At 62.7% G+C, this 27,305-nt stretch overlaps 3 protein-coding genes across 4 annotated transcripts; all 3 read left to right on the forward strand.

Moving 5' to 3' along the window:
* Positions 1–672: 672 nt before the first annotated feature.
* Positions 673–4,251, forward strand: STPG3 (sperm-tail PG-rich repeat containing 3; the record flags this gene model as incomplete). The annotated part of the gene is made up of 6 exons (XM_081151332.1): positions 673–776; positions 863–1,014; positions 1,110–1,244; positions 1,329–1,417; positions 1,644–1,941; positions 2,072–4,251. The coding sequence occupies 6 exons, from the start codon at positions 673–675 to the stop codon at positions 2,203–2,205; spliced, it is 912 nt and encodes a 303-aa protein (XP_081007458.1). The 3' UTR covers positions 2,206–4,251.
* Positions 4,252–6,958: 2,707 nt separating this feature from the next.
* On the forward strand, positions 6,959–14,861 carry NELFB (negative elongation factor complex member B). 2 transcript variants are annotated; one of them, XM_081151330.1, is made up of 13 exons: positions 6,959–7,275; positions 7,576–7,739; positions 7,927–8,026; positions 8,344–8,574; positions 10,156–10,341; positions 11,008–11,120; positions 11,606–11,708; positions 11,941–12,036; positions 12,174–12,316; positions 12,408–12,514; positions 13,707–13,848; positions 13,923–14,031; positions 14,111–14,861. In XM_081151330.1, exons 1-13 carry the CDS (start codon positions 7,174–7,176, stop codon positions 14,255–14,257), a joined length of 1,743 nt encoding a protein of 580 aa, XP_081007456.1. In that variant the 5' UTR covers positions 6,959–7,173; the 3' UTR covers positions 14,258–14,861. The 2 variants fall into 2 exon arrangements, with proteins under 2 accessions (XP_081007456.1, XP_081007457.1); XM_081151331.1 differs by having other exon boundaries at positions 7,207–7,275; positions 7,580–7,739.
* A 3,159-nt stretch (positions 14,862–18,020) lies between these two features.
* Positions 18,021–19,386, forward strand: TOR4A (torsin family 4 member A). Its single transcript, XM_081150993.1, has one exon. It carries the CDS (start codon positions 18,053–18,055, stop codon positions 19,274–19,276), a length of 1,224 nt encoding a protein of 407 aa, XP_081007119.1. The 5' UTR covers positions 18,021–18,052; the 3' UTR covers positions 19,277–19,386.
* Positions 19,387–27,305: the final 7,919 nt, after the last annotated feature.

Raw genomic sequence — 27,305 nt, forward strand, 5'->3', positions numbered from 1 at the left:
ACTCAGTTGGGCTCACTATTCTTTTGCACTTTGGCCCAAGCAGCCCTGACCATCTGTAACACTTTCTGGCCCCTGTGCCCCCAGGCAGAAGGCAGGCTCCCACACCTCAGCCCTGCCAGGGTCACCAGGCGATCAGGGCCAGAGCTGCCTCTAGGGTCAGCACAGTCCACTCAGACCCATCCTCCCCTGCTTTGCTTTTCGAGGGGCTGGGTTTCCAATGGGGGGGGGGGCTCCTTCTCTTCCAGGGAGACTCCCTGGACCTTCCATCCTACCGATGCTTCCTGCCAGCTGGCCCTGCACAGCCGGGCATCGCATAGCACCCACTCCCTTTTCTAACTTCTGCCAGGTGTCAGTCCTCTCGGGATCCCTGCTAGAGTGGACCCCCAAAATCCAGAAAAGGAGAAGGGTTGGGACAAGGAAGGGGGGCAGGGGGAAAGGAGGCTAAGCCAGGAGTCGCCCAGGCAGGCTAGGGTTCCTCCTCGCCGAGGTGCCCCAGGTGACCCACCTGGCAGGTCAGTGGAGGGATCCTACGGCCACAGCCCCTCTAGGGCTGGACAGTGCCTTCCCCGGGAATTCCGGGCGACGGGTGGGGGCGGGGGACGGGGCATGACGGGCCCGTGAGGTCACAGAGCCTCGCGGTGTCCCTGTGGACGGCAGCCAGCGACACCGGCAATGAATTTTGACCAGAAGGCCGTGAAATTCCTGGCAAACTTTTACATCAATGGAGGCAAACACTGGACCCACGGCCCCCTGGGGACGAAGCTCAGGCCCGCCCAGTAACGTGGAGGGGCGGGGGGCGGCGGGGGGCCGGGGGGCCCACGGGGCAGCAGTCGGGGTGGACGGAGGCCGCCTTCTCTTGCAGGCTCAATGCTGCTGTCTCGTCCTGCCCGGGCCCGGGGGCGACCTGGGGGATGTGTCCCCCAGGGGTGCAGGAGGTCCCCCGGGGCCTCAGGACGCACCTGGGCTCCCTGCAGGAGTCCTGGCCGCCCTGCGCCGGGGGCCTGAAGGCGCTGTGTGAGTGGGGGGCCGCCCAGTCCCGTCGGGGGGCGGGGCAGGGGCGGGGGGGGCCTTGCCCGGGGGACCCAGGCCCAGAGCTTGCTTCCCGCCAGGGCGGGAGAGACGCCCCCCGATCGTGACGGACCCGGACAACCCCGGCCCCGCCCAGTACCAGGTGCCCGACGCGTCGCTGCGCGAATGCACCCCGCACCCCCGCTTCAGCATCGGCCGCAGGCGCCCGGCCCGCGGTGCGTGCCCCTCCCTGCGCGCCCTCCCTCCGCCCCAGCCCTGGAAGCGGGGCCGCGCCCCCCAACGGCACTGCCCCCCCGCAGAGGGCGGCGGCCGCAGGGCCTGGCAGACCGCGTGGTTCCAGAGCGACAGCCCCTTCACGCAGAAGGCCGACTTCCGCCGCGAGCAGAAGGTGGGGCGCGGCCGGGGCGAGTGCGCGGGGCCTCGGGGGCCCGGGGGGCCTGGGGGGGCCTGGGGGAGGGGCCTCGGGGGCCCGGGGGGCCTCGGGGGCGGGGCCTCGGGGGCGGGGCCTGGGGAAGGGGCCTCGGGGGTCCTGCGGGGGTCCTCGGGGAGGGTCTCGGGGGTCTCGGGGGCGGGGCCTCGGGCCGGGCGGGGCTGAGCAGCGCCCTCCCCCGCAGTGGCCGTCGCCCGCCGACTACCGCCCGCCCAGCAGCCCCGCCTCCCCCTCCTTCAGCTTCGGGGGCCGGCGCTCCGCCCCCAGGACGGGCGTGGCGCGCGCGCGCCCGGGGCTGCTGCGGGCCCTGGGGGCGGGTCACCGCGTCCGCCCGCTGCTGCAGGCCCCTCCGCAGCCCCCGGGCGAGAAGCGCCCCGGTCCCGACGCCTACGACGTGCTCCCCGGGAACCGCCTGCGGAGCCCGCGCCCGCCCGCCTTCTCCATGAGCCGCTCGCCCGCGTTTGCCTCCTGGGTCAACCCCTGTAAGGAGGCCTCGGAGAGGGGAGGCCGGGGCGCGCGGCGGCCTGGGGAGCTGGGGAGCTGGGGGCCGGGGCGGCCTGGGGAGCTGGGGAGCTGGGGGCGCGCGGCCTGATGGGCTCCGCGCCCCCGCAGCGCGCTCGCCGGGCCCCGCAGCCTACGACGTGGAGGACTGCTACAACTCGCGCTTCCCCACGGCGCCCGGAGTGCTCATCCAGGGCGTGCGGAGACCCAAGCGCCACGACACAGGCCCGTTCTGCTCCATCTAGGGCCCACCGGACACAGCCGGCCCGGCCAGTTATCACATGGACCCGACCCCCCTGGGGGCCTTCCCACGCCTCCCTCTGAAACTGGGAGCCCCTGCTCTGGCCGTCTAACCACCTGGGCACCCCTGATCCACCTTCCTGGCCGGCTAACCCTTCTGTGAGCCGTGGGCGAGGGCCCTGCCCACCCCGCTACAGAGATGCTATTGGTTCTTCCCAACTCTGTCGTGTGCCTCGCTGCCACCCCTCACCCTGATGATGTGTCTCCCTGGCAGGGTCTCCCTTTGCCTCCCCTCCGGTGCTCTCCTCTCTAGGATGGGTGGGTGGCAGCCTGAGACTTCCTGGCCCGAGACAGTATGGGAGGGGTCCCTCTGGGCAGTGCAGGACACCCCCCCCAGAGGACCAGGCCAGTCTACCCAAGAGCCAGACTGCTTGCTGAGCGTAGAAATGGACTTTTGGGGCAGAGGTGGGGCCAGGTTCCCTGAACTGCCATTTTGAGACCATATCAGCTTGCCCAGCCTCTAGGGAGGGCCCAGAGGACTAGCTCATCAGGGCCTGGCCCCTCTGCCCAAAGACCCTGCAAACTCGCCCAGGGCCGGCCGTGCAGGCCAAGGCACAACCGCCAGATTCCCTGGGCCTTGCCGGGTTAGGGCCCTGTCCTGTTGCAGTCGCCTGGTCATTGGGTTATCAGCCCGCCCTCCTACCTAGGGGTGGGCCCCAAGACAGCAACAGCTGTTCCTATGGTGGCCCACGGAGGCCAAGTCCCAGGGACTCCTAGAGCATTTACCTGCGACCTCTAGGGCTGAGCCAGCTGTGGATCGAGTCCCAGCACCCCAGGGAATGGGTGGGATCGCAGAGCTGTGGGAGCCCTGCCCAGAGCTGCACCACCAGCAAACCCTAGGACTCAGAGCCAGAAGTGGGACCAGCAGAAACGACGGACCGACCTTTCCAGCTGGGCTGAGGAGAGAGGGCTTCCTGGAGGAGGAAGTGGAGGAATGGGCTTTCAAGGAGGAGCAAGAGGTTGCTGGGCAGCAGGACGGGAATTTCTAGCAAAGCTTGGAAACCAGGACACAGGAAAAGGAAGAGGGAGTGATGTTTGGTGTGTCCGGCTTGGGGATACTGGGCTGGTGGGATGGAAGCTGACCTGCAGGGATCGGAGGGACTGCAGATGCTGGGTCCAGGGGCTTGCACTTAGCAATAGGGAGCCCACTGAGGGTGCAGAGCAGGCAGTGTCCCCCAGCTCCGGGAGCTGCTGGCATTGCGGGGACTCACATCCACAGCCTCAGCCTGAGGGCCTACCCCCTAGGGTTAGCCTGGGGGTGAGATGCTCATGGCGATGAGAGGACAGCCATCCCTGCCCACTCCCACTGCCAGCCCAGGTCTCTGTGGACACCCCCCACTGGAAGCGCAGGCAGGGAAAGGGCAGCATGCACCTGGTGGGCCCTGGTGCAGGGAGCCTCTAGGGCGCCGTGCTCCCTTCCCTCAAACAATATTCTGTTGACCATAAAACAGAATCGAGGGGGTAGTCCATCTCCAAAAAGGGTTCATTCAGGAAAAAGAAAGGCTGCAATGGGTAAGTGCAGACACGAGCACAAGGCACAGGAGAAAGTTTAAGTACTTCTCAGGGGGAAGTGGAAGCTAGAGGGCAGGGCTGTCACAAACCTGGGGCCCTGTTGTAAGCACAGCCATTCCTGTAGGGCGCTCACCATGACATGGAGATAGACGGGCTCCCAACCTGGAGAGTGGTTTCTGAGCTGATGAAGAGGGAGGGTGGGGAAGAGCCCCTGTGGTTCTTGAGCCCCATCACTGGGAACTGGGAACAAACGGAGGTTGGCTGGAGGGCTGAGGGTGCCTGAAGCGCTTATGCTTGTAACGGGCCTTTTTCCAGGGTCCTGGCTCTTTGCAATCATAGTAGAAACTAGGGGGCTTAGGGTTTGGCTAGGGACCTTCATTGGCTGGACTGAGTATTAAAAATTTTAGAAGTTTTTCAGGTGACTCATCTTCGATGTGAGCAAGCTGATTTGCCAAATTAAATCTGTAGCGGACACCGTTTCCCACTGCATCCTGGTCTTTTAACAGAAGGGAAAGGTCTCTGTTCAGCTCCTTAACAAGCACAGGGATGAGGGTTACCTGAGTGGAAGGAAAGCCAGAATTTTCTTAAAAAACATCTGAGATTGTTTATGAGAGTCACGAACAGGTTCATCAGGCTTCTGTGAGCAAGTCAGAAATTTGCTCCCATCAACGGGCTTTGGGAAAGGCCACTGGAATTGTTCGTGGAGGTCTCCAGCCAGTGTTCTAGGTTTTGCCAAAAATCAAGAGGTATTTAAAAAAAAAATTGTTTAATATGTCTTTACTGATTTCAGAGAGAGGAAGGGAGAGAGAGACAGAAACATCAATGATGAGAGTCATTGATCAGCTGCCTCCTGCACGCCCCCGACTGGAGATCAAGCCCACAACCTGGGCATGTGCCCTGACTGGGAATCGAACCGTGATCTCCTGGATCTTAGGTCAATGCTCAACTGCTGAGCTATGCCTGCCGGGCCAGAAGTATTTTTTTAAAAATGTTATTGATTTTAGAGAGGAAGGGAGAGGGACAGAGAGGTAGAAACATCGATGTGACACAAAACATTGATGAGCTGCCTCCTGTAGACTGGGATCAAACCTGAACCCCGGGCATGTGCCCTGTCTGGGAATCGAACTGGGGAACTCTTGGTTCATGGCTTGGCGCTCAACCACTGAGCAAAACCGGTCAGGACAGAGGTTTGTTTTTCTGAATCCCTTTCAGGATGGTTATATCATCTATGTCTCATCCAATGCCGAGCCAGGTCTTCGACTAGCAAATGAACTAGCTGATACAAATCAGGAAACCCAGGCTGGTAGGTTTGAGCATGTCAACTCTTCAGCAAACCTGAGGATCCTCAGTCACCTCGGGCTTCTCTAACTACAGCTCACCATTCAGCTTCAGTGCAGAGAACGGATGAAATTTAAGGTCTATTGCGACCCACAAAGGGTTTAACTTTAAATTTGGAGAAAGGCACCAGAGGCAAGGAAGCAGGTAATGGAAGGTCAGATGGTGTCGGAGTTGGAGCTGGGGAAGGAGGGCCTAAGGGCTCCAGAGAAAGTCGGAGAACATGAAGCAAAGGTGAGGGGCAGGACAGGGCTGTGCTGGAGGCAAAGAGGCAGCTTCTGAAGCCTCCCCCCCCCCTTTAAAAATTCAGTAGCCTCTGTTAATTCTAAAACTATTTTGTAAAGAGGCAACTTCAGATTCTTGGTAACGTTTATATGCCTCAAAATATCACTTAAAATAGGCATTCCATTCATCTTTGCTAACGTTAGCGCTGTTATTGTCCAATTAGGTTTTAAGAAAGTAAGTCTGGCCCTGGCCGGTGGGGCTCGGCTGGGTGGCATGTCCTGTACACAAAAAGGCGGCGGGTGAGATTCCCAGTCAGGGCACCTACCCAGGTTGCGGGTTCAATTCCCAGTTGGGGGCACCTGGGGGAGACAACCAATCGATGTTTCCCCCTTCGTCTCTCTAGAATCATAAAAAAGTTTGGAAACCTCACAGGTTCCCCACAGGGACCACTGATCATTCTGAATTACTTTGGGTCGGTCAGACCTGTCCATTTAGTTAAATATGCCCATGAAGAATGACCTCGGCTTTCAAACTTGAGTTCCTGGAGGAGGCGGGGTTGTCTTAACACATGTCAATAACTGAGACCCCACTTTCCACAGACTTCAGAGCGCGGGCCAAACGCAATCTGCAAGCAGCCCAGCCACCCGCAGGTCAGACACCGCGCATCTCGCTCTAGAACAGGCTGGCCACAGAAGGGTCAGGCCAAAGGCTTAACAAAGCCCGATCCAGGAGGCAGCAGGCTCCCCCCAAAGAGCCTGGCCAACCGCTGAGCGCGTCCCAGGGGTCAGTCGGGTCTGGGGCCGAAGCGAAGGTGGTGAGCGGGTTTCAGCGCGAACAGGCCCTGTTCCAAGAAGCACCGGCAAAGGCCGGCGGGTCTCGGGCGCAGCTGCCCCGACGGTCACAGTATCCGAGGCCAAGGGCGCGCGCGGGGGCGCAGCAGGAGCCTGGAGCGCAGGGCGCGCGGCGCGGGGCTGGGCGGGGCCCGCACCCGCTCGCTCCCGCCGGGACGCTCGGCTTTCCCTCCGCGCCCAGGCCCGGGCCCCAAGGCGCCGGCTGCGGGAGGGAACCGACCGGTCCGGCGCCCGAAGCACTGGCTCCCGGCGCGAAGGCGGCCGCGCGCTCGCGGGCGGGGCGCCCGCCCACAGGAAGCGGAAGTCGGGGGGGCCGGCGCTCCGCCCGCGGGCGCCCCCGTTCCTCCAGGGCCCCTGCCCTGAGCTGGGTCGTTTCTCAGCGTCTAGAGGCGGCTGGGAGGCCGCAGGAGGCCTTTTCAGGATAAAAAGGAGACGCTCGGCTAAAAGACCGGCTCCGAAGTTCATAAGAACGGCCACCGTGCCCCGCCCCGCCGCGGTGCCCCGCCCTCCCCGCACACCGGGCACACCGGGCACACCCGCCCCCCGCACCACCGGCCCGCGGGGGTGGGTCTGTGCCCAGAAGGGACGCGCAGCGGCGCCCCGGGCGGGAGAAGCGGCGGCCGGCGGGGGCGTGGCCACGCAGCGGGGGCGTGGCCGGAAGGCGGGGCCTCGCTGGCGGTCCCCGGCGTCCGCTGAGCCCGGCGCCGCTCCTCTCCTAGGAACCTCTGCGCGCGGCGGCGGCGTTTCCGGACGGGTCGCGTTAGCGGGCGGACCCGCGGTGCGGGGCGGAAGTGGGCGGCTGTGGTTCAAGCGGAGCCGCGCTGCGGGCGGGACCTGGGCGAACTGGAGGGCGCCGGGGAGAGGGGCTCGGGCGGCCCCCGCGGCCCGGGCGAGCGGGCTGCTGGGGGCCCCGCGGCGGCGCCGGCGGAGCGCGGTGGCGATGGGGCTCCGGGCCGGGCCGGGGCCGGGGCCGGGGCCGGGGCCTCGGCGATGTTCGCGGGGCTGCAGGACCTGGGCGTGGCCAACGGCGAGGACCTGAAGGAGACGCTCACCAACTGCACGGAGCCGCTCAAGGCCATCGAGCAGTTTCAGGTGGGCGGGCGAGGCCACGCAGGGGGCGCGGTCGTGCGGGAGGTGGGCAGGGCTCCCCCTTGGACGCCGCCTCTGTTCCCCGGATGGCGGGACCGGGTGTCCCGAGCTGGCGCCCGCGGACAGACACCTGGGTGGCTTTCAGTTTTTGTAGTTACAACCAGCGCTGCTGGGAACATCCTCGCAGCTGCCTCCTTACCTGCTCAGGGCACCGCGGGGCCTGGCTCGACGTGGCTGCAGCTGTGGCTTCTGTCGTCCCCGAGTAAGCAGGATCGACGCCACGCTGACCCTCTGTTTCCTCAGACAGAGAATGGCGTGCTGCTGCCCTCCCTGCAGTCGGCCTTGCCCTTCTTGGACCTGCACGGGACGCCTCGGCTGGAGTTCCACCAGTCGGTGTTTGACGAGCTGCGGGAAAAGCTGCTGGAGCGCGTGTCGGCCATTGCCTCGGAGGGGAAGGCAGAGGAAAGGTAGGCGGGCAGGTGACATGGGCTGCCCCCTTCTCCATATGGGAACTGACTGAGCCGCACTCACTGTTCCCCACGTGTCCCACCTGTAGAGACCTGTCCCATCAGCTGTCTCCTGCCTGGGAACAGGCAGGCGGCTGTTAGCTGACTTGGTCTTGTGCCACTTCCTCAGTCACCCGAGTCTTTCCAGGTACAAGAAACTGGAAGACCTTCTGGAGAAGAGCTTTTCCTTGGTGAAGATGCCGTCTCTGCAGCCGGTGGTGATGTGCGTCATGAAACACTTGCCCAAGGTGCGAGCTGCCTGCTCAAGCAAGGGCGGCTGGGAGGCATGTTCTCTGCGCCGGCTTCTCCCCGACAAGCCACGCAGAGACCGAAGCTTGGCATGCGAGTTGGGGTCAGGGTCCCTTTCTGGGAAAGACCTGTGTGTATTCAGCATGGCTGCCTGCAGCTAGTAGGGCCAGGGGGGTAGCCGCAGGTGCTCCTTTCAGTTGGGGCTGGGTTTGAAGTGGTCTCTGCTTTGTGGGGTGGTGTTGAGGCCTCTTCACCTGTCTTGAGGCAGACCCTGGGGCACAGGAGCTGCTCACACGTGGCCTGTGTTGTTCGGTAGGTCCCTGAGAAGAAGCTGAAGCTGGTCATGGCTGACAAGGAGCTGTACCGGGCCTGTTACGTGGAGGTGAAGCGGCAGATCTGGCAGGACAACCAGGCGCTCTTTGGCGACGAGGTCTCACCACTGCTGAAGCAGTATATCCTGGAGAAAGAGACTGCTCTCTTCAGCACAGAGCTCTCCGTCCTGCACAACTTCTTCAGTCCTTCCCCCAAAACGAGGCGCCAGGGTGAGGTGAGGCAGGAGGCAGTGCTGCGTGTAGGGGGAAGGCTGAGGGGCCGCCCTGGCCAACCCTGTCCCCAACCCCCCTGAATGTTTGGGTTGTCTTGCTCCTGGAAGGGTAGGCTTGTGCCCATCTCTGGTAACGGCGGTTTGCAGCACTGTGCCCAGGTGTGGACCTCTTGGGTGTCATGCACTTGGCGCTCTGTAACTCGGCAAGTCTTCTCCATTAAGCTTAGCATGTCATCTTTCAGCTCTGGGGTGCTGTCTTCTGTTTTTACGTTTGACTCATTAGTTACTTTAACAGACATTTCTTGAGTGCCAACTCCTTGCTATAGGTACCTGGCCCTGCAGCATCCCTGGAGTTTGGGGTCACTTGCATGGGGCACTTGAAGTCTCACAGGCCAAAGACGCTATGCAGTAAATGTCACATGTTGGTCACTGAGAGCTTGAGGGGTTGGACAAGTGCTATAGAGTTGTGAGGTTGCAGAAGAGCCAGATGGAGGTGTGAGCAGAGGCTTGGAGGAGGGGCAGGCTGGACTTTCCGAGGGTAACAAGGAGGTCAGTGTGGCCAGAGCCTAGAGCAAACAGGTGAGTGGAGTGGGGGTGAGGTTGGAGGGCCAGAAGCCACTGTGGAGACTTTGGCATTTCCCAGTGAGGTATCGGGGATCACTGAAGGTGCCTGACCTGGTTCCAGGATGACCACTCATCTAGGAGGGAGGCGACGGTGACAAGTGGCCAGGTGCCAGCAGAGTGGCGTTGGATGTTTTGTTGCATTCTTTCACATTCAGCTTTTACCTGGAGCTTTGTGTGTTTGGTGGGGGTTAGGATGTGGCCTCATGTTTCTCCCAAACGTCTGGCCCGTGGTCGCACACCACTCCCTGAACGAGCCTAGGAGCATGTCTCTGTGCCTCTGCCTTCCTGCTTGTCTGAGGGGAGCTGGGCCTTCAGCTGTTGTCTGCCGTGGTCTCCTGTCCCTTCACGCTCCCCTCCAAGCCAGGGTTCCCTGCTGTGGGGCCTGCACCACTGCAAGGGGAGAAGTTGGCTGCAGGTTCACACATCACCCTGTGGTCCTCGGGGTGTGGCTCAGCCCCTAGAACCCTGGTTGTGTGCCTGGCAGCCCTGGGTTGTGGCCATCCTGAATTGTGTCCCCCCTTTTGAGTATGTTAGGTCCTCAACTGGGCCTGAGTCTCCCCATGTAAGCTGTCTGGGTGGACCGGGGCCACACCTCCTGAGGCCTTTGGTGGAATCTGAGGTCACAGGCCGATAGCCTTTCAGAGAAGCTGTGGGCCTGACGTGGGCTTCACCTCCTTAGAAACCAGAAACACCACCACCCTACACAGAGCCAGTGTTTGGTGAGAGAGGAGACTTTCAGCCCAAAGTAGGAAGAGCGCCTGGCAGGGAGGTGGGCGGTTGTGTTGCCGTGGCCATTCATTTGTGTCACCCATGGCTGTTTTGTGCCACTGTGGCCGTTTGTGCCACTGTGGTTTTGTGTCACCGTGGCCATTAGTGGCACCGTGGCCACCTGTATCGCTGTGGTGGTTGATGTCGCTGTGGCTGTCCGTGACACCGTGGCCGTGGGCTGTCTCCCTCCAGGTGGTGCAGAAGCTGACGCAGATGGTGGGGAAGAATGTGAAGCTGTACGACATGGTGCTGCAGTTCCTGCGGACCCTCTTCCTGCGGACACGGAATGTGCACTACTGCACACTACGCGCAGAGCTGCTCATGTCCCTGCATGACCTGGATGTGGGTGACATCTGCTCCGTGGACCCCTGCCACAAGGTGGCGCCCTGCCTCCCCAGCCCTGTCCTCACTCAGCCCCCTTCCCTCTGGTCTCTTCCTTGGCTTCTCTCCTCCCTGGTGGATGCTACCGGCCTGGTACCTGGGCTCTGACTGCCCACCCCCCTGACCACCAAGTATGCACCAGCCCCTCCACCACGCTGCTGAATTGGCTGGGCAGGTGGGGTCCATGGCTGTGTGTCATCACCTGTCGATCCATCACTTCCTCCAGTCCATCTGGGCTGCCCTGAGGCCCCTCCTGGATCCCTCTCTAGCCTCCTCCAGGCTTTGCGGGGCCTCTGGCCCTCCCCTGTTCCGGAGCCCTCCGGCTGCTCACTGGCGAGCACCGTACTCCAGGACCTGGGCTTTTTCCACTGTCCTTGTCCCAGCACAGATGCGGTGCAGCCAAGACAGCACCACCTCCCAGGGGCTGTGGGGTGTCACACTCTGAGACCCCCAGTGGGGCCACCAGAGAGGGGGCCCCTTTTAGAACAAAAATATTGTCTCCTCCACACACCGCCAGACCAGTGGGGACTCAGGCCTTCAGGCCTGTTTGCTCTGCACCGTCCTGTTCCTGGTACAGGTCCTGGCTCTGAGCCTGACTGTGGCGAGGTGACGCAGTGGCCTGCCTGAGGCCTCCTGCCAGGTCCTGACCATGCTTCTCCGTAGTTCACCTGGTGCCTGGACGCCTGCATCCGTGAGCGCTTCGTGGACAGCAAGAGGGCACGGGAGCTGCAAGGCTTTCTCGACGGAGTGAAGAAGGGTCAGGAGCAAGTACTGGGGTGAGGGTTGGCCTCGTGTGGACCCCTAGCCCCCGGGTCCTGTCCACAGCACCCAGAGGAGCATGCTTGTCCACTGCGGTGCTTATATGGCTGAGACACGGCTGTGGGGCGCCCGGGCTGGGCTCTGGTGTCTGCATCTTGGGGTCTGCCGAGGGCAGGGGGGGAGCCCGTCCTGGGGGCTGCTGTGCCCATTGCTCCCATAGTTGTCTCTGGGGCCCTGGCTGAAATTAGAGTCTGCGTCAGGTTCTCAGAACCAGACGTGGCCTTAATTTTCTTAAGAACTTTAAACCCCTCATTATTTTCAGTAAGTTAAGTGCAGGTTTCAAACTGAACTGTGAGCTTTTTTTTGATGGAGTCGAGTGGGGTGGGCTTGCTCCTTGTGGAGGGACCGTCTCCCTGGGTCAGAGTCTGAGGCAGCCCAGCCTGTGGCTGCCCCTCCGTGGGCCAGCCAGTTCTCACGTTAATGCCGGGGCTTGTCTTTGCAGGGATCTGTCCATGATCCTGTGTGACCCCTTCGCCATCAACACCCTGTCACTGAGCACTGTCAGGCACCTGCAGGAGCTGGTTGGCCAGGAGACACTCCCCAGGGTGAGTGCACTTGGCTGGCCACATGCTGCCTTCAGGGGTGGGGGGAGTGGGGAAGGTGGACCAGTGGCGGCCAGGTCTTTGCCACCACGGTAAGCACACGCTCCCCACGCGTGAACTGTGCAGGGGAGCCTGTGAGTAAAGCCTCGGCACCAGGACCCTGCTGAGCGAGCGGTGAGGTCAGGAGAGAGTGAGGGTCAGGTGAGCTGGCGCTGAGGCCCCATTCCCTCCGCAGGACAGCCCTGACCTCCTCCTGCTGCTCAGGCTGCTGGCACTGGGCCAGGGGGCCTGGGACATGATCGACAGCCAGGTCTTCAAGGAGCCCAAGATGGTAATGGGACTTGGGCGGGATCCTTCCCACCACTTCCTTTCGAGGGGCTGCGGGGCTGGTGTCGGGACGGTGGCCGAAGGGCAGGACAGTCGCGGAGCAGCGGTTGTGCCTGGATGAGCTCCTGCTCTCCGCTCTAGGAGGTGGAGCTCATCACCAAGTTCCTGCCGACGCTCATGTCCTTTGTGGTGGACGACCACGCCTTCAACGTGGACCAGAAGCTCCCTGCTGAGGAGAGGGCTCCAGCCACCTACCCAAACACGCTTCCGGAGAGTTTCACTAAGTACCGTTGGAGGGCGTAGGTGGGGGTGCGCCCTGGGGCTCCTCAGGAGGCTGTGTACAGCGCTGCTGAGGGCTGGGGGCTCCTGCCACAGGTTCCTGCAGGAGCAGCGCATGGCCTGCGAGGTGGGGCTGTACTACGTGCTGCACATCACCAAGCAGAGGAACAAGAACGCGCTGCTCCGCCTGCTGCCCGGGCTCGGTGAGTGGGGTGCCCGCCTGCGGCAGCCGCGTCCCTCCTGCTGGCCCCTCTGAGGGCCGGCTCCCTTCACTGGGAAGGGTCTGTCTCCTGGACGCTGTCTTGGTACAGAAGCTAGAGGGGCTCAGCCTTGTGCTCTCACGGACACCCTCTGCTCGTCACCGCTGGTCGAAGTCAGTTCTTTCCACGGCGGTGTGAGAGCCCCCCGAGCGTCATTCTATTTGGCAGGGGCTGTGCAGCCTCTCAAGTCCTCAGACGTCAAGAGAGTGCCCCCGGCCCTGGCTGGAGGGCTCAGCGGTTAGAGCATCTGCCATAGACTGAAGGGTTTCAGGTTTGATTCTGGTCAAAGGCACGTACCTGGGTTGCAGGTCTGGTCCATGCAGGAAGCAACCAATCGATGTGTCTCTCTCACGTGGATGTTTTTCTCTCTCCCTTCCACTCTCTCTGAAAATCAATGGAAAAAATACCCTCAGGCGGGGATTTTAAAAAAACAAAAGAGAGAGAGATAGGGCCCCTGAGAGTGGTGAAGAGGCCACTTCCCCGGGAGGACGGGGTGGGTGGGTTGCTGCCAGCCAGGAAGAGGAGAGAGAGGTCTGAGTGGACCACTTCAAGCAGACCGAGGAAGCTGCAGGTTGAATCGGGAAGCGGCTCTGGGAGCACGTGGCTCCCACTGTGCTCGTAGGCCCAGCGGCCCCTGCTGGCTCAGGGCTTGTCTCTGTAAAGGCCCCATTTCTCACGAGTGTTTCTAGGTCACTGACGTTTCCGATGAGGAAGCATGTGTTGCTTCCCGATTTCTCTGTGGGGGAAGCTGTCTCTTTGTGGTATCAGTTTACACCGAGCCACCATCTAACCCAGCAACACAGGCTTGTTTTCTTCCCACTCTGGAGGTCAGGGCTCGAGCCACGGTGTGGGCAGGGCAGGCTCCTTCTGGAGGCTCCGGGTGACATGCTGGTCGCATAGGTCTCCTCAGCTGCGAGGAGCCGCCTGCATCCTTGGCTGGTGGCTCCCCTTCCACCTTCACAGCTCCTCCGTCCAGTTCCTCCTGTCCTCATGTTCGTCCCTCTGATTCAGGCCCTGTGCTGGGGCCACCGGCTTGTGCAGGGTCATCTCGTCTTGGGCCCTTTCCTCCTGGGTCCCAGGCCCCAGCTAGGGTGTGGGTGATGGGTGAGCTGGCTGACGCCCTCTCTACCTGCAGTGGAGACCTTCAGCGACCTGGCCTTCGGCGACATCTTCCTGCACCTGCTCACGGGGAACCTGGCGCTGCTGGCCGAGGAGTTTGCCCTGGAGGACTTCTGCAGCAGCCTCTTCGATGGCTTTCTGCTCACCGCCTCCCCCAGGTACGCGGGCTGCGGGGTGGGGGTGGGGGCACCGCTGGGCGCGAGGGGAGCAACGCAGCCGTGGCCTCTTGCAGGAAGGAGAATGTCCAGCGGCACGTGCTGAGGCTCCTCCTACACCTGCACCACCGCGTGGCGCCCGCCAGGTTGCAGGCCCTGCAGAAGGCACTGGAGCCCACAGGCCAGGTGGGTGCCACCCACCCATACCCGGGGGGGGTGCCTCGCGTGTCCTGAGGGCTGCCCCACAACCCTGCACTTTCCACAGAGTGGAGAGGCCGTGAAGGAGCTTTACTCCCAGCTCAGCGAGAAGCTGGAGCAGCTGGACCACCGGAAGCCAAGCCCAGCCCAGGCTGCCGAGACCCCGACCCTAGAGCTGCCCCTCCCCACCGTGCCTGCTCCAGCCGGGCTCTGACGCTTCACCGAGACTGCTGGGGAGTTGACAGGCCTCCTGGGGGGGACACGGCCCGAGTCGGCCAGGAGAAGGGCCTGCTGGACCTGACGCTGTTGGGGCCTGTATCTGCTGGAGGCAGAATGGTACCGAGGGCGATAGGTGGTGGGCTGAGCTGAGACCCTGGGGTCATCCCATGGGCAAGGTGCCCTGTGCCTCAGCCCCACCCTGACCTGGGGCCTGAAAGTTGTGTGCAGTGTGAAGGGACCCATGTGCCTGCGCCTGGCCCCTCGCTGCCACGCTGTGTGTTCCTACGAGCTCCCGTGGGTGTGCCCTCCTCTGGGGGAACAGCAGGCTGCAGTGAGGGGAGAGGAAGCCACGTTTTCCAAGGGGAGCGGGTGGGATGGTGTGGTGCACAGATTGGTAACTGCTGGGACACCCGGCCACTCTGAGGACCTGAGTGTTTGATAGTGGACAGTCCACTGCACCGGGGCCTGCCGGCAGGGAACGCACCTGCCCTGACTGAGGAAAGCCCAGGCCCCGCCTACTGCCTCAGTTTACCCTTGGAGTGGTGTGCGCCTTGCTCAGCTGCACTGTCTCCTGTGTAAATAAACAGCATTTTGGTAAATCCAGCTGTTGGGCTTCTCTGCGCCAGGGGTGGGGTGGGGTCAGCTGCAACACATGGGTCAGGCGCCTTCTCGGCATTTCTCTCTCTGTGGCCACAGTCGCATGGGAAGGCTTGGACTTGTCAGGGCTGCTCGACAGTCTCCACGGGGCACAGTCTACTCTGGGCAGGCCTTCCCGCCGCCCCAGTGTTGACGTGCTGGGGGTCCTGCTCCATGGAGGCCAATGACCTCGACAGGTGCAGTTCTGCAGGTGGGGGAGGGACTGGAGCCAAGGGGGCAGGTGGCCGAGGAAAGCAAAGGTGCAGGGGGCGGAGGGCGGGTCGGGAGGCGCTTGCTTGCTCTTTAAGGGAAGAAATACTGTTTGTGCGCAATGGGAATGTCCCCGTGAGGGAGAAGTGGCAGCTCTGCCACTGAGGGGCCAGAGGGGCCAGGGCCAGGACACAGGGGCCCTCGAGGGAGCAGGAACTTTCTCAGGAGGCGGCCCTTTGGGTGCAGACTCTCAGGGTTCCCTTTGGCTGCTTCCATCTCTGGGAGGCAGGGAGCCAGGACCTGGACTGGCAGGTGGGCAGGCAGAGGGGAGCCAGGGAGAGAGGCCCAGGAAGGAACCCGGCCATGCGAGGAGCAGACTGGACCCCTGTGTGCCCTGAGGCTCGAGATCAAGACGGACGGAGACGGGTCAGAGAAGCCGGGCTCCTCCAGCCCACACGAGGGAACAGGGAGGCCCCAGTGGGTGAGGGTTTGTAGGGTGGAATGGGGTGGATGGCCCCCTAGGTGGGATAGTGGGACCATGAGGGGCGGCTAGTACTGGGGGCGGACAGTCGGAGGCAGTTGGAGCCTTACAGGCTGTGACGCAGGGACCCCTGAGACAGGACAGTGGCTCTGAGCAAACTGCGGGAGATGAGGGAGGATGGGAATGGGGGGTGTGGTCTGATGGCCTGAGTGTCCACACGGGAATCTGGGAAGGACAGGAGCGTGGGGGCACCCACCTCCAGGCCAGCCAGCCCCGTGGGGACTGGGGACTGGTGAAGGGTCTGTGCAGAGGAGGGTGGGGGTGGGAGGGGAGGCCTCCCAGAGCTGGTACCCATGTGGGGGGTTGGTCCTGTGGGACAGGGACAGGTGGAGATGGGGGAGAAAGTGCAGGAGGCTGACCCTTGGGCATGGTTTTCCAGAGCCCCTCCTCCCCGGTCATGGGGCTTGGCCCCAGAGGGTTTGGCGGGTCAGCCTCTAGCAGAAGCAGCCAGCTGGCCCCTGGAGACAGCTTGTCCCACCCCCTGCCCTCCTTGAGTCAGAAGCAGCCTCGTGTCTAGAGGAAGGACTCCTGCCTCCCAGCTGGGGTCACAGGGCGAGGCCTGGACAGGGTCCTCTCCCGGATTCCAGGAAGGCCTGGGCGTGGGCTTAATGCACCACCCAGCCACGCGGTGGGTGAGGCGCCGGAGGGTTCCCCAATACCTGGCCCTGCACAGAGGGGGACAGAGGTCCCCGGGGGAGCAGGAATTTCCCAGCACAGGGAGCAGGGCTGTATGACACGATGCTGCCAGAGGGCAGTGGACAGACGGACAGACAAGCCCCACGTGTCGTCGCGAGGCCTGTGAACCCTGTATTCTGGAGGGAATGGGAAGAAGCCCCAAGCCCGTGGCCGTTTCCGGATGCAGGCAGGGGGTGCAGAGCAGAGCTGGGGGGGGTGGGCCAGCCGCGCGGGGGGAGGGACCGTGTGGTGGGGGCCAGTGTGTGACGGGGGCTGTGAAGGGGGACCACTGGCAGGACAGACAGCCAGGCCTGTGTGACGCAGGTGACAGCCAGGCCTGGGCCAGGTGGGAGGCAGGGCCACAGGGGCAGAGGTGGGCAGGGCAGGGCAATGCGAAGCTAGTGGCCAGGGCGGGGCCCGGGTTCTTCCTAAACTTGCTCCCCCCAGGCCCTGAGCATGGGGGGGTCGTCTCCCGTCTCCAGGTGTGCCGCCCTGTCCGTGGGGCCCCAGGCTGGGGCGCAGGGAGAGGAGGGGAGGGGCAGGGAAAGGAAGTGAGCCCTGCTTTGGGCCCCAGATTGGGGTCAGGGAAGGGGAAGGAGGGGGTGGGGGAGAATGGGGGTGGGGGCTCCCCTCCCACACAGGGCCCTGTGAAGGGTCGGATGCCAGAGGAGGTGTCCTGGGGGTGCTGGGGCCTGTGGAGGGCAGATGGGGGAGCAAGGGGTCCCGGTGAAGGGGACCCCGGGCCCGCGGGCCGGGGAGGGAGGTGACCCGCCGGTCAGGGGCCGGGGCGGCCGGTTGGGCTCCCTGCCCGGCGCCTCCGTCCAGCCCAAGTCCCGCCCCGACACGCCCCTGACTCACTTCCTTTGCATAGAAGCGGAAACCTCCCGGCTTCCTCCGCTCGGACACTCCCTGGGGACCCGCAGGTGTCGCTGCCCCTCCAGGCCCGCGGCCCAGGGAGGCCCGGCCCTGCCCGCGCGCCCGCCGGCGGGGACCCGCGCCCTTGCTCCCGAGTCACGGGCCCGGCGTCCGGCGCGGGCAGGGGGCTGCCCCGGGGCTTGGGGGCCAGCGGGAGCCTGGCCCGGCGCAGCTGCAGGTATGGGGGTGGTTGGGGCCGCGGCCTGCGCCCCGCGTCTCTTCAGCTGTCTCCCAGGGCCCTTCCCTCTCCTGCTCTCGTCTTTCTGTCCATCCGTCCGTCTCCCGCCCGCACCCGTCTCTGGGGGGGCTCCCGGCCGCCCCCCTCCTAGTTCAGTGGAGGCCGTCGGGAGGGTCTCAGTCTTGGAGGGGGGCCGGGGGCGCGGCCTGGGAGCGGGGCTGGGGCTCGTCCCCAAAAGCAGAAGCTCTGGCCGCCCCCCCGCCCCCGGGCTCTTAAGCGCCGGGGGTGCTCGGGCCCCTTGGCACGCGGAGGGCCCCCGGCGCCCGGCCGTCGGAGCTGCGGGCGGGGGCGGGGCCCGGCCGTGACCCCCCTTGGCCCCCGGTGGGCGCGGGGCCAGCGCCGACTCGGCCCCGGAGCCGCGCCCCTCCCCCAGGCACTTCCTCCCGCTGTTTACGCGGACGCGGGGATTTGCATGGGCCCCGCGGGGGCGCTTCCTGGTCACCGGGAGCCGGGCAGCCCGGCCGCACTGGGGCCCCGGGGCCGCGCGCGGGGGAAGGGCCCCGGCGCGGGCGGCGGCCTGCAGACCCGTCTTCCCGTTGCAGGAGGGCGACCGCGTGCGGAGGCCGCCCCGCGCCATGGACGGCGGCCAGCCCGGCGTGGAGCCCGCGGCGCCCGGCGCGCGCGGCCCGAGCGTGGTGGCCCCGCTGCGCGCCGTGGTCCGCCTGCGCCGCCGCGTGTGGCTCCTGCGCAAGCGGCGCCCGCTGACGCCCGGCGCGGGGCTGGGCTGCGCGCCCCCGGCGCCGCGCGGGGCCCCCGACCAGCCGCAGTTCTTCACGTTCGACGGCCCCGCGGAGCTGCCCTCGCGGACCCCGCGCAAGAAGCGCCGGCGCAGCCGCGTGGTGCTCTACCCCGAGACGGCGCGCAAGTGCCGGCCGCGCGCCGAGCGCCAGAGCCGCGCGCAGCGCTGCCTGCTGCTGCTGGTGGCCATCGTGGGCTTCCAGGTGCTCAACGCCATCGAGAACCTGGACGACAACGCGCAGCGCTACGACCTGGACGGGCTGGAGAAGGCGCTGCGGCGCGCGGTGTTCGGCCAGCCGGCGGCCGTGGGGCGCATCGTGGCGCTGCTGCGGGACTACCTGTCCACGCACGTGCACAGCCGCCCGCTGCTCCTGGCGCTGCACGGACCCAGCGGCGTGGGCAAGAGCCACGTGGGCCGCCTGCTGGCGCGCCACTTCCGCGCGGTGCTCGACGACAGCGCGCTCGTGCTCCAGTACCACGGGCGGCACCACTGCCCCGAGTCCCGCGCCCCGCAGGACTGCCGCGAGGAGCTGGCGCGCCACGTGGCGGGCGTGGTGGCGCGGGCCGAGGCGGAGGAGAAGACCCCGCTGCTGGTGCTGGACGAGGTGGAGCTGCTGCCGCGGGCGCTGCTGGACGAGCTGCTCGGCCTCCTGCAGCCCCAGCGCCCCCTGCGCTTCCACAACGCCGTCTACGTGCTGCTCAGCAGCGCCGGCGGCGCGGAGGTCACGCGCTTCGTGCTGCAGAACGCGTCCCGCGCGCTGTCCCCGCACCCCGACGGCGCGCACCGCGCCCGCGCCGAGGAGGAGCTGCGCGCCGGCCTGAAGGCGCTGCTGGTGCGCGAGCACCCGCTCTGGCAGGCCGCGGCCGTGGTGCCCTTCCTGCTGCTGGACAAGCGGGACGTGGTCAGCTGCTTCCGGGACGAGATGGCCGGGGAAGGCTTCTTCCCGGAGCAGGCGCGCGCGGAGCTCCTGGCGGCGCAGCTCAGCTATTACCGCGTCGCCGGCCGCGAGTTCGCGGTCACCGGCTGCAAGCAGGTGGTGGCCACGGTGAACCTCTTGTAGCGCAGGTGCAGCTGAGCGCGGTGGACACTGGCGGCGACCAGCGGAGACGTTTGGCGACAGCAGGGGGGAGGAGACCCTGTGGATTTGCCCCAAATAAATCTGACTCGGGCGCCCCGGCTGGTTCGTAATTCCTGTTCCAACCCCCAGGTCCCCCCGCCTGCCGCAGCCTTTGGGTCCCTTGATTCGACCACATTCCTCGGCGCCCCCAGTGTGCCCATGTCGCAGGCGCCCCAGGAGATGGGCAGTCTGTCCCCATGGTGCAGAGGACAGATGGTGTCCGAGATGCTGAGCAGCGCCTGGCGTCATGCAGCGGCCCCTGGAGCTGTCACCCTGGCTCCCTGGGGTGCCTGCCGCGGCCGCCACACACACAGGCCCCCCCCAGCCTGTGCACCTGCCCGCTCACCCTGGGGACCCAGAGGCCTGGGCGCCTCTCCAGTGGGCACTGCCTGGACTTCTAGTGGCCCCTCGGGCCCAAGAGGCAACAGCGTGGGTGGGTGTGTCCACTCAGGGAGCGGAGCCAGTGGAGCCGCCTGAACGCTCCAGAAGGGGCGCCTCCCAGGGTGACAGGCAGGAGATGGCCCACGGGGGGACTCCCCTGCCCTGGCCACCAGCCGGGCCCGTTGCTCTGAGCCGGGGAGGCATCTGAGGGCGCGTCCCTTAGACTCAGGGGCGGAGCCCTGGCCCCGCTGCTCCGCGGGCTCGCCCCTGCCCCCCGACCCTCCCCGCCCCCGGCAGCCTCCCCCGCCCGCCTCTGCTCCGCTGTCGCCTTTTGCGCGGAGGCCCCACGAGCGCGGCCCGCACCCTCCCGAAGCCCCGCGCGCTGGGCGGTCTCAGTGCTGCCGCCTGGTGGCCGCGCCCGTCCGGCTGGGCTGCTGTGGCCTCGGGGGCGGGTCCCGCGTCTCCCCGCCGCCCGCACCCAGTGCCCGGCCCACCCGAGAGGGACGCGTGGCCTCGGGGGCGGGACAGGTGTGCAAAGGACAAGCACGCGGGGAACCACCAGTCCCAGAAGGGGGGGTGGGAGGGGGCGGTCGCGGTGGGGGGGCTGCCGAGGTGACGCGGAACGTGCCAGGGGCCCGGTTCTCCAGCAGGTGCCGAGGGACCCCGGGGGAGGCTGTGTGCGCGCCCCCCCCTGCGCTCGGCCCCCCCTGCCCTCGGCACCCCGGGCCCGCTCCCCGAGGGCCCCCTGGGGTCGCAGCCCCCGCCATCCGCGCCTGGCGCAGGGGGGGCTTGGGTCCCGGCGCCCGGGGTGCCCGGGGCAGAGGACGGCGCCCGGCCGTCGAGGGGGTAGAGCCTGGGCTGGGGCGGCCGGGCCTGCGCCCCCGGGGCTGGGGCGACCTCCGCTCTGTCCACTCCGGCGCCACTTGCTGGGCGCTGGGGGGAGAGCCGCACCCTCGGAGGCCGAATTCGTGACGCAGGAGCCTCGGCCGGGTCCAGCCCCGGCGTCCAGTCGCTTCGTTGGTTCAAGGTGCGAGTGACCGGCGGCTCAGACCCGAACTCCTCTGCGACCCTATGCGGTGCCCTTTAGGCGCCCGACTTTTCCTGTACCTCTCTTCTCATTTCTCACTTCTGTGGGTAGTGGTTCCCCCAAAGCGGCTCCATTTCCCTCCTCCGTGGGTTGGCGGTTACACCTGGGCACCTGCGGTTACACCTGCGGCCCCTCGGCCCCCGGCTGGCAGGTCCAGCACCTTCGGCCGAGCCCCAAGCGGCCGCCCCGGCCAGGGGCCCCCCTACCAGCTCCTGTGCGGCCGTTACCTCTGCAGAAGTCACCACGGCTGGGGACTCGGGTTTTCCTTTCGGAGTCACTTGGCTCTTCTTGGGATTTTTTCCCTTAAAACTTGATTTTGTCAAATCCTTTGAAAAACACTTTCGGGTCCATATCTGCACTGCCCACAGGTGGGTGTGGGGGGTATTGGTTCCTTCCCACGCTGCATGCTCGCCAAGGCTGAACTTTATTGTTGAAAGTATTACAGATGCCCCCCAATCCCCCCCTTACCACCCCCACCTCCCAGCCCCTGCCCCACCTCAGGCCTTGGCCAGGCTATTGTCCCTGTCCCTGGGTTACGCAGAGATGCATGTAAGGTCTGTGGTTAATCTCTTCCGGTCCCTCCTCCCCCTTCCCTCTGAGGTCCCTCAGTCTGTTCCACGCTTCTATGTCTCTGGATCTATTTTGTTGGTCAGTTTATTTTGTTCATCAGATTCCACATATGAGTGAGATCACGTGATGTTTGTCTTTCTCTGCCTGGCTTATTTCGCTCAGCATAATACTCTCCAGGTCCCTCCCTGCTGCTCCGAAGGGTACGGGATCCTTCTTCGCAGCTGCGTAGTATTCCACGGTGTGACTGTCCTACAGCTTCTTTATCCACTCGGCTACTCACGGGGACTTGGGCTGTTTCCAGATCTTAGCTGCTGTGAAATAATGCTGCTGTGAACAGGCCTTGCTCACTTTCATGACATTTATTCCTGGAAACCGTATAATTTTTGGTTGGTGTTGTGAAGGGCGACTGTTGTATAACATAACGCACGTCGAGAAAAGTGTTTAAAGCAAACTATGTATTCAAAGTTTTATCCCAGAGCAAGCACACGTGTGCACACCATCCAGGTCAAGAAACAGGACACGGTCCATCCCCCAGAAGCCCCCTTGGGTCCCTGCTGGCCACCAGCCTCTCCCCTACCCCAGGCCATAACTCCCCAACTTTCAAGGCAATGACCTTGTTTTCATATTTGAACCACCTAGCTTTACAATCCTAACCACTCCGGTTTAGTCTTTTTAAAAATACATTTTTAATGCAGTAGGTTTTGAATATTTTTAAAAACAGCTTGATTGAGGTGTCATTTACAGACCCCAAAATGGACTCATTTTATATGGATGATTTAATGATTTTTAGGAAGTTTGCAGAGTTGTGCAAACATTGAAATTCGGGCTTAGACTGTCTCCCTCACCCCGGAAAGCTCTGTTCTGCGCATCCTCAGGGCGCGGGTGAAGGGGGTCAGCTCCGTGGCAGTGGAAGGAGACTGGACTTCGGGTGGTGAGCACGCAATAGAGCGGGCAGATGTCGAATTACAATGCTGTGCACCCGGAATTTATATAATCTTATTAACCAAGGTTACCTCAATTAAAAAACTTTTTTAAAGATTAACAAGTTCTGGGGATTATGCAATAAACCCCCCCACACACTTTTGGCAAAGTCTGGAACACTGGCTGGAGACCCCCACGAGCAATTCCGTGGCCTTTCCCGAAGCCTGTTGATTGGAGCAGAATTCTGACTCGCTACCGGAAGCCTGGTGAACCTGTTTGTGACGGTTATCATCGAACCTTGGGCGGTTTTTAAGGAAAATCCTGGCTTTCCCACCCCCGCACCCCCCGGACTGGGGCTGGGGATCAGACCTGCAACCCGGGTATGTGCCCTTGACTGAGAATTGAACCTGTGACCCTTCGGTGCAGGGGGCTCGCGCTCTAACCACTGAGCAACATCGGCCAGGGTGGCTGCCATCTCTTTATGGGCAAAGTCTGCAACTGATTTGGCAGGATCCCCGGCATACCTCCTATTAAGATTCCCATGGGACCTCAAAGCTTCTTCCCAAATTCCGTCTCCTAAGAGGCCCTTCCAGGCATCAGGCTGACTGTCGAGATCACCTGACTCGGTGCCTTGGGCCTGCACCTGTTCCGGTAACACCGCTTCACCTGTGAGGCAGCCCACGCCCGAGGCTGGGCCTGTGTCCAGGGCCTCGAGCAGCAACCACGTGGTCACCCCGGACACCCTGTTCCTGACCCTCCCGCCTGCTGGCCGCCATCCCAGCTGGGAACTGACTCATGCCTCGCCTTCTCCAGATTTCGGGCGGTGACGCCAACGCCTGTCCTTCTCGTGGGAAGGAAATGACTCATCGGGACAGCGTAGCCTCGGGCTTCCTGAGAGCCCCCCTTACTGCTCCCACGTCCCACGACGAAGCTGGGGGACAGGCCCTTCCCCAGAGGTCCTACCTGGTCGCTTCCCGGTGCTTCCTCCCAGGCCACCTCCCAGGAAGACGGCATCTACTCACCAAAGCTCTCGGCCTTTAAGGGACCTAAGGTTGCCAGGGCTGCACCTGGATGCCCGCAGGCTTCCTGGCACCCTGAGCATCCCAAGGCTCCCAATTTGGCATCTATGGTGAGGCTTTCTTGGGCGGGTCTACTATTGCTGAAATTGGGCCCCAAATCTCTCTCAACCTCTGTACCTTCACTAAAGAGTGTGGTCCTGACCCAATTTTGCTGGAAGAATGTGACGAGGTGGCCAGTTGGGGTGTGTTCGGGAGGCAACCAGTCGATGTTTCTCTCTCTCTTTCTCTTTCAAATCAATAAAAACATATCTTCGGGTGAGCATTTTTTAAAAAGCCCCGGCCAGTGTTATCCAGTGGTTAGAGCACTGGCCTGCCCTCCGAAGGGTCGTGGGTTTGATTCCTGATCAAGGGCACGTACCCGGGACGCAGGCTCAGTCCCGGCCCCAGTCAGGCTGCACGCAGGAGGCAACCAGTGCACGTGTCTCTCTCACATTGATGTTTCTCTCTCTCCCCCTCCTTCCACTCTCTAAAAGTCAATGGAAACAATACCCTCAAGAGAGGATTAACCAAAAAACCTCCCCCAAAACAGAAAAAGATCCCAGGGCACCCTACCCTTGGCTCCTGGGAGCTAAAGGGAACTACCTTGTCACACTTCCGCAAGGAAAGCTGCCCTTAGAACCAGGGGCCGGCTGGCGTGACTCGGTGGCTGAGCATCGCCCTAGGACCCAGGAGATCGCCGTTCGCTTCCCGGTCAGGGTGCAGCCCGGGTTGCGGGCTCGATCCCCAGCCAGGGGCGTGCAGGAGGCAGCCGATCAATGACTCTCATTATCGATGTTTCTCTCTCTCCCTCTCCCTTCTTCTCTCTGAAATCAATCGATATATTAAAAAAAAATTTTAATTAATAAAAAACAAAACAAAAATACCCACACTGTCCAGAGAGGTCCAACGGCTGGACTCAGAGAAGGAAAACACATGGTTTGATAAAAACAAAAAGCTTTGGTTTAGGCCAAATAACAGCCGGGTCCCCCTGGAGACCCTGAGGTTTCCGGTCCTGACTACGGGACCAGCACCAAGCCGTTCATGCCCCGGGTTCCTACAGCTCCCACCTTCTGGGTGTAAATACGCTCAGTCGTGGTCTGCGGGTCTCTCTCGCTGGACTGAAGCCCTCCCTTACAGACAGGCGCTCCTCTCCCGGGGCCGGAGTCCCGTGAGAGGAGGTGGTCCCACCGGGGACGCTCCTCGAACGCGCCACTGGGACCCGGGAGCCCCTCTGCCTGCTCAGGCGCTTCAACGAGTCTGCGCCGTTTGGCTGGTTTTACACCCTCGCCGAGCTGATTACCCTCAGGTCTGGCCGAACGCGGTAATGGCTCATTAAGACTCAAACTGGCAAAGTGTGTAGAGACCCTCCACGTACCTCAGCCCAAAGCATCGCTGCCGGCCCTTCTAAGTTTCAGACCCACCCCTTTGGGGTTCATCACCCCACCCTTCAAGAGAATTACAGGACACCCCAGGCATCTGGCTCCGTGTCTTCCCGTCCACAGGTGGCGAAGGGAGATGCGCTTGCTGACGGTGCCCACGCTCGGGTGGAGCAATCTTTCCACTGCGCTCCGAGGAGAGGAGGCCCCCAAACCCCGCTCGCTGCAACCGCAGACTTTGTTTACTGGAAAAGACTCCTCAAAACAAGACTGTCTTCTGCCTCACTGGGAAGGCCTGCCGGGCACACCCCAGCCTGCCTGCACCAAGCGCCAGGGAACAGACTCTTGGGTTCACACCCGAAGCAAGCAGCACACCCTGGCCGCACCTGCACGCCGCCTGGTGACCTGAAGGTAAAGATTTCCCAGAACTGCCGCAGATGACACCCGAGGAGACGGCTTCCCCGGGACGCGTGGACCAGGCCTACCGCCAGCTGCCTGCCAAGCCCGAGACGGTGACTCACCACCTCTGGGGATCGTGCTCCCGATAACACACGGACCTGGAGAAAGGGGGCCCTCCCGCCCCTCATTACTTGAACGTGACCTCAGTTTTCCAGCCTGTACACTCCCCCACGTGAGACAAGACACCCCAGAAAGGCTCCTCCTGGCATAAGGGACTGAGGGCTACTGAAAGGGGGGGGAAATGACTCTTGATAGGTGATGTGGCTCAGCGGTTAGAGCGCTGGCCCGAGGACTGAAGGGTCCCGGGTTGGAGTCCAGCCAGGGGCATGTGCCTCGGCTGCAGGTTCAATCCCCGGCCCTGGCTGGGGCACTTGCCAGAGGCAACCAATCCATGTGCCTCCCTCACATCGATCTCTCTCCTTTCTACTGTCTCTCAAAAGCAATTGAAAAAATATCCTCAGGTGAAGGTTAACAAAAAACAAAAACAAAAATGGGGGTGGGGGGCGAATGTACAAATTAATAAACTGAAGCTCATTGCACATGAAGGAAGGAGGCCAGCAGGGGTCGCTCATGCCCGACGCTGACCGCAGAGCCCACCTTGCAACAGCAGCTCCCCTAACTGTCCTGTCTCCTCTGTGAGAGGGTCCCCCGGGTCTCCCAGGACCGCAGCGGGGTTCACCGTGAGGCCGCACGTCCTGAGCTGCGGTTCTCTATTGTTTGGGAATAAGCCCGTTTTGCCGGAGCGCCGTCTGGCTGTCCGTCTAAGGCCAACAGCGCCGTCTTCTGTGAGAAACACGCCTGCCCAAGGTCACGAAGCTGTTCCATCATGTTCACACATTTACACTTAGGATCCGTCCCGAAATGACTTTTATAAATGCCGTGAAACTTCGAAGCCCCCTTTTTGCCACATGGATAAGTGTTCTCAACGTGCCATTTGTTGAAGAGGTTTTCCTTGCCGCATCGGATCGTGCGTCCACACCGGCTAAAAATCACTGAACAGTGTGTGTGAGGCTACTTCTGGATTCCAGCCCAGCCCATGGACCCCGTGTGTACCTTTTTTTGCCAATTCCACAGTCTTGATTTCTGTAGTAAGCCTGGAAGTCCTCTCACTTTGTGCTTGATTTTCAAGATTATTTGTCTTTTTTTTTTTTTTGATCATTTGTCTTTCCAAATGAATTTTTAAAATCATCTCGTCCATTTCCACACACACACAAGCCCTGCTGGAGTTCAGGTCGTGACTGCACCGAACCTATAGATGAATTTGGGCAGAACTGGCATCTTAACCCTACGGCGCCTTCCAGACCATGAACGTTTAATTTAGGTCCTTAAAATTTCTTAGCCATGGTCTCTAGCCTTCCACTGGGGAGAAATAGACATCTTTCATTCCATTTATCCTTAGGTATTTTCTTTGGTGATGCGATTGTAATGGTATTTAAATATTTTTATCACCTAAACGCTGAGATATAGGAACACGGTTGATTGCTGTGTACCAACGGTATCCTGTGCCATTGGTAATTCACACGTCAGTCCTGCCAAAGGGGCTGGATACACAGCCTACGTCTCTCCGGCAATGAAGGGGCCCCAGGCCTCAAGCCTTCAGCCTTTGGGAGCAGCGACCCGGACAGTCTCCTGGGGGAGCCTAGCCCTTGGTGTGGGGTGTCCCATCCTTTAGGGCTCAGTGCTGGAGAGAAGGAGATGGACTGGGACAGGCCTTTGGGAACCCAGGGGCCACCTTGGCAATGTAAGGGGTGGGCCTGTGCCCCTGCCCCTGCGGTTCTCCGGGGTGTCCTTGTGATGCCAGGACTTGTACTGAGGAAAATAATTCTGAAAAACTAATGAAGACAACCCTGGGTTTTCAGCCTGATTTTTCTAGCGAAAACAACAGAAAAAATGAAAAAAAGACACCCGCCCCCCCCCCAAGGTACTGAAACATTGCGACAACGTGGGTGAACCTCAAAGGCATTAATCACACCGAGTGTCAGACTCGGGGCAGCGGTGCACCTACGGGGGCCTTTCGTTTCGGCGTCTACAGCAGGCAGGGTGGGGGTCAGACCGGGGTGACCTTGGGGCGCTCTGGAGGGCGGTGGAGGGCCCCCCGTTTTGATGACGGCATTAGTTAC

The sequence above is a fragment of the Miniopterus schreibersii genome, assembly GCF_964146895.1.
Source record: "Miniopterus schreibersii genome assembly, chromosome: 11".
NCBI lineage: Eukaryota > Metazoa > Chordata > Mammalia > Chiroptera > Miniopteridae > Miniopterus > Miniopterus schreibersii.

Coding starts and splice junctions, on each gene's coding strand:
- NELFB (XM_081151330.1), top strand. CDS start 7,174: ATGTTCGCGGGGCTGCAGGACCTGGGCGTGGCCAACGGCGAGGACCTG. Junction 10,342..11,007: donor CCGTGGACCCCTGCCACAAG/GTGGCGCCCTGC, acceptor GCTTCTCCGTAG/TTCACCTGGTGCCTGGACGC. Junction 12,515..13,706: donor CCGCCTGCTGCCCGGGCTCG/GTGAGTGGGGTG, acceptor CTCTACCTGCAG/TGGAGACCTTCAGCGACCTG.
- TOR4A (XM_081150993.1), top strand. CDS start 18,053: ATGGACGGCGGCCAGCCCGGCGTGGAGCCCGCGGCGCCCGGCGCGCGC.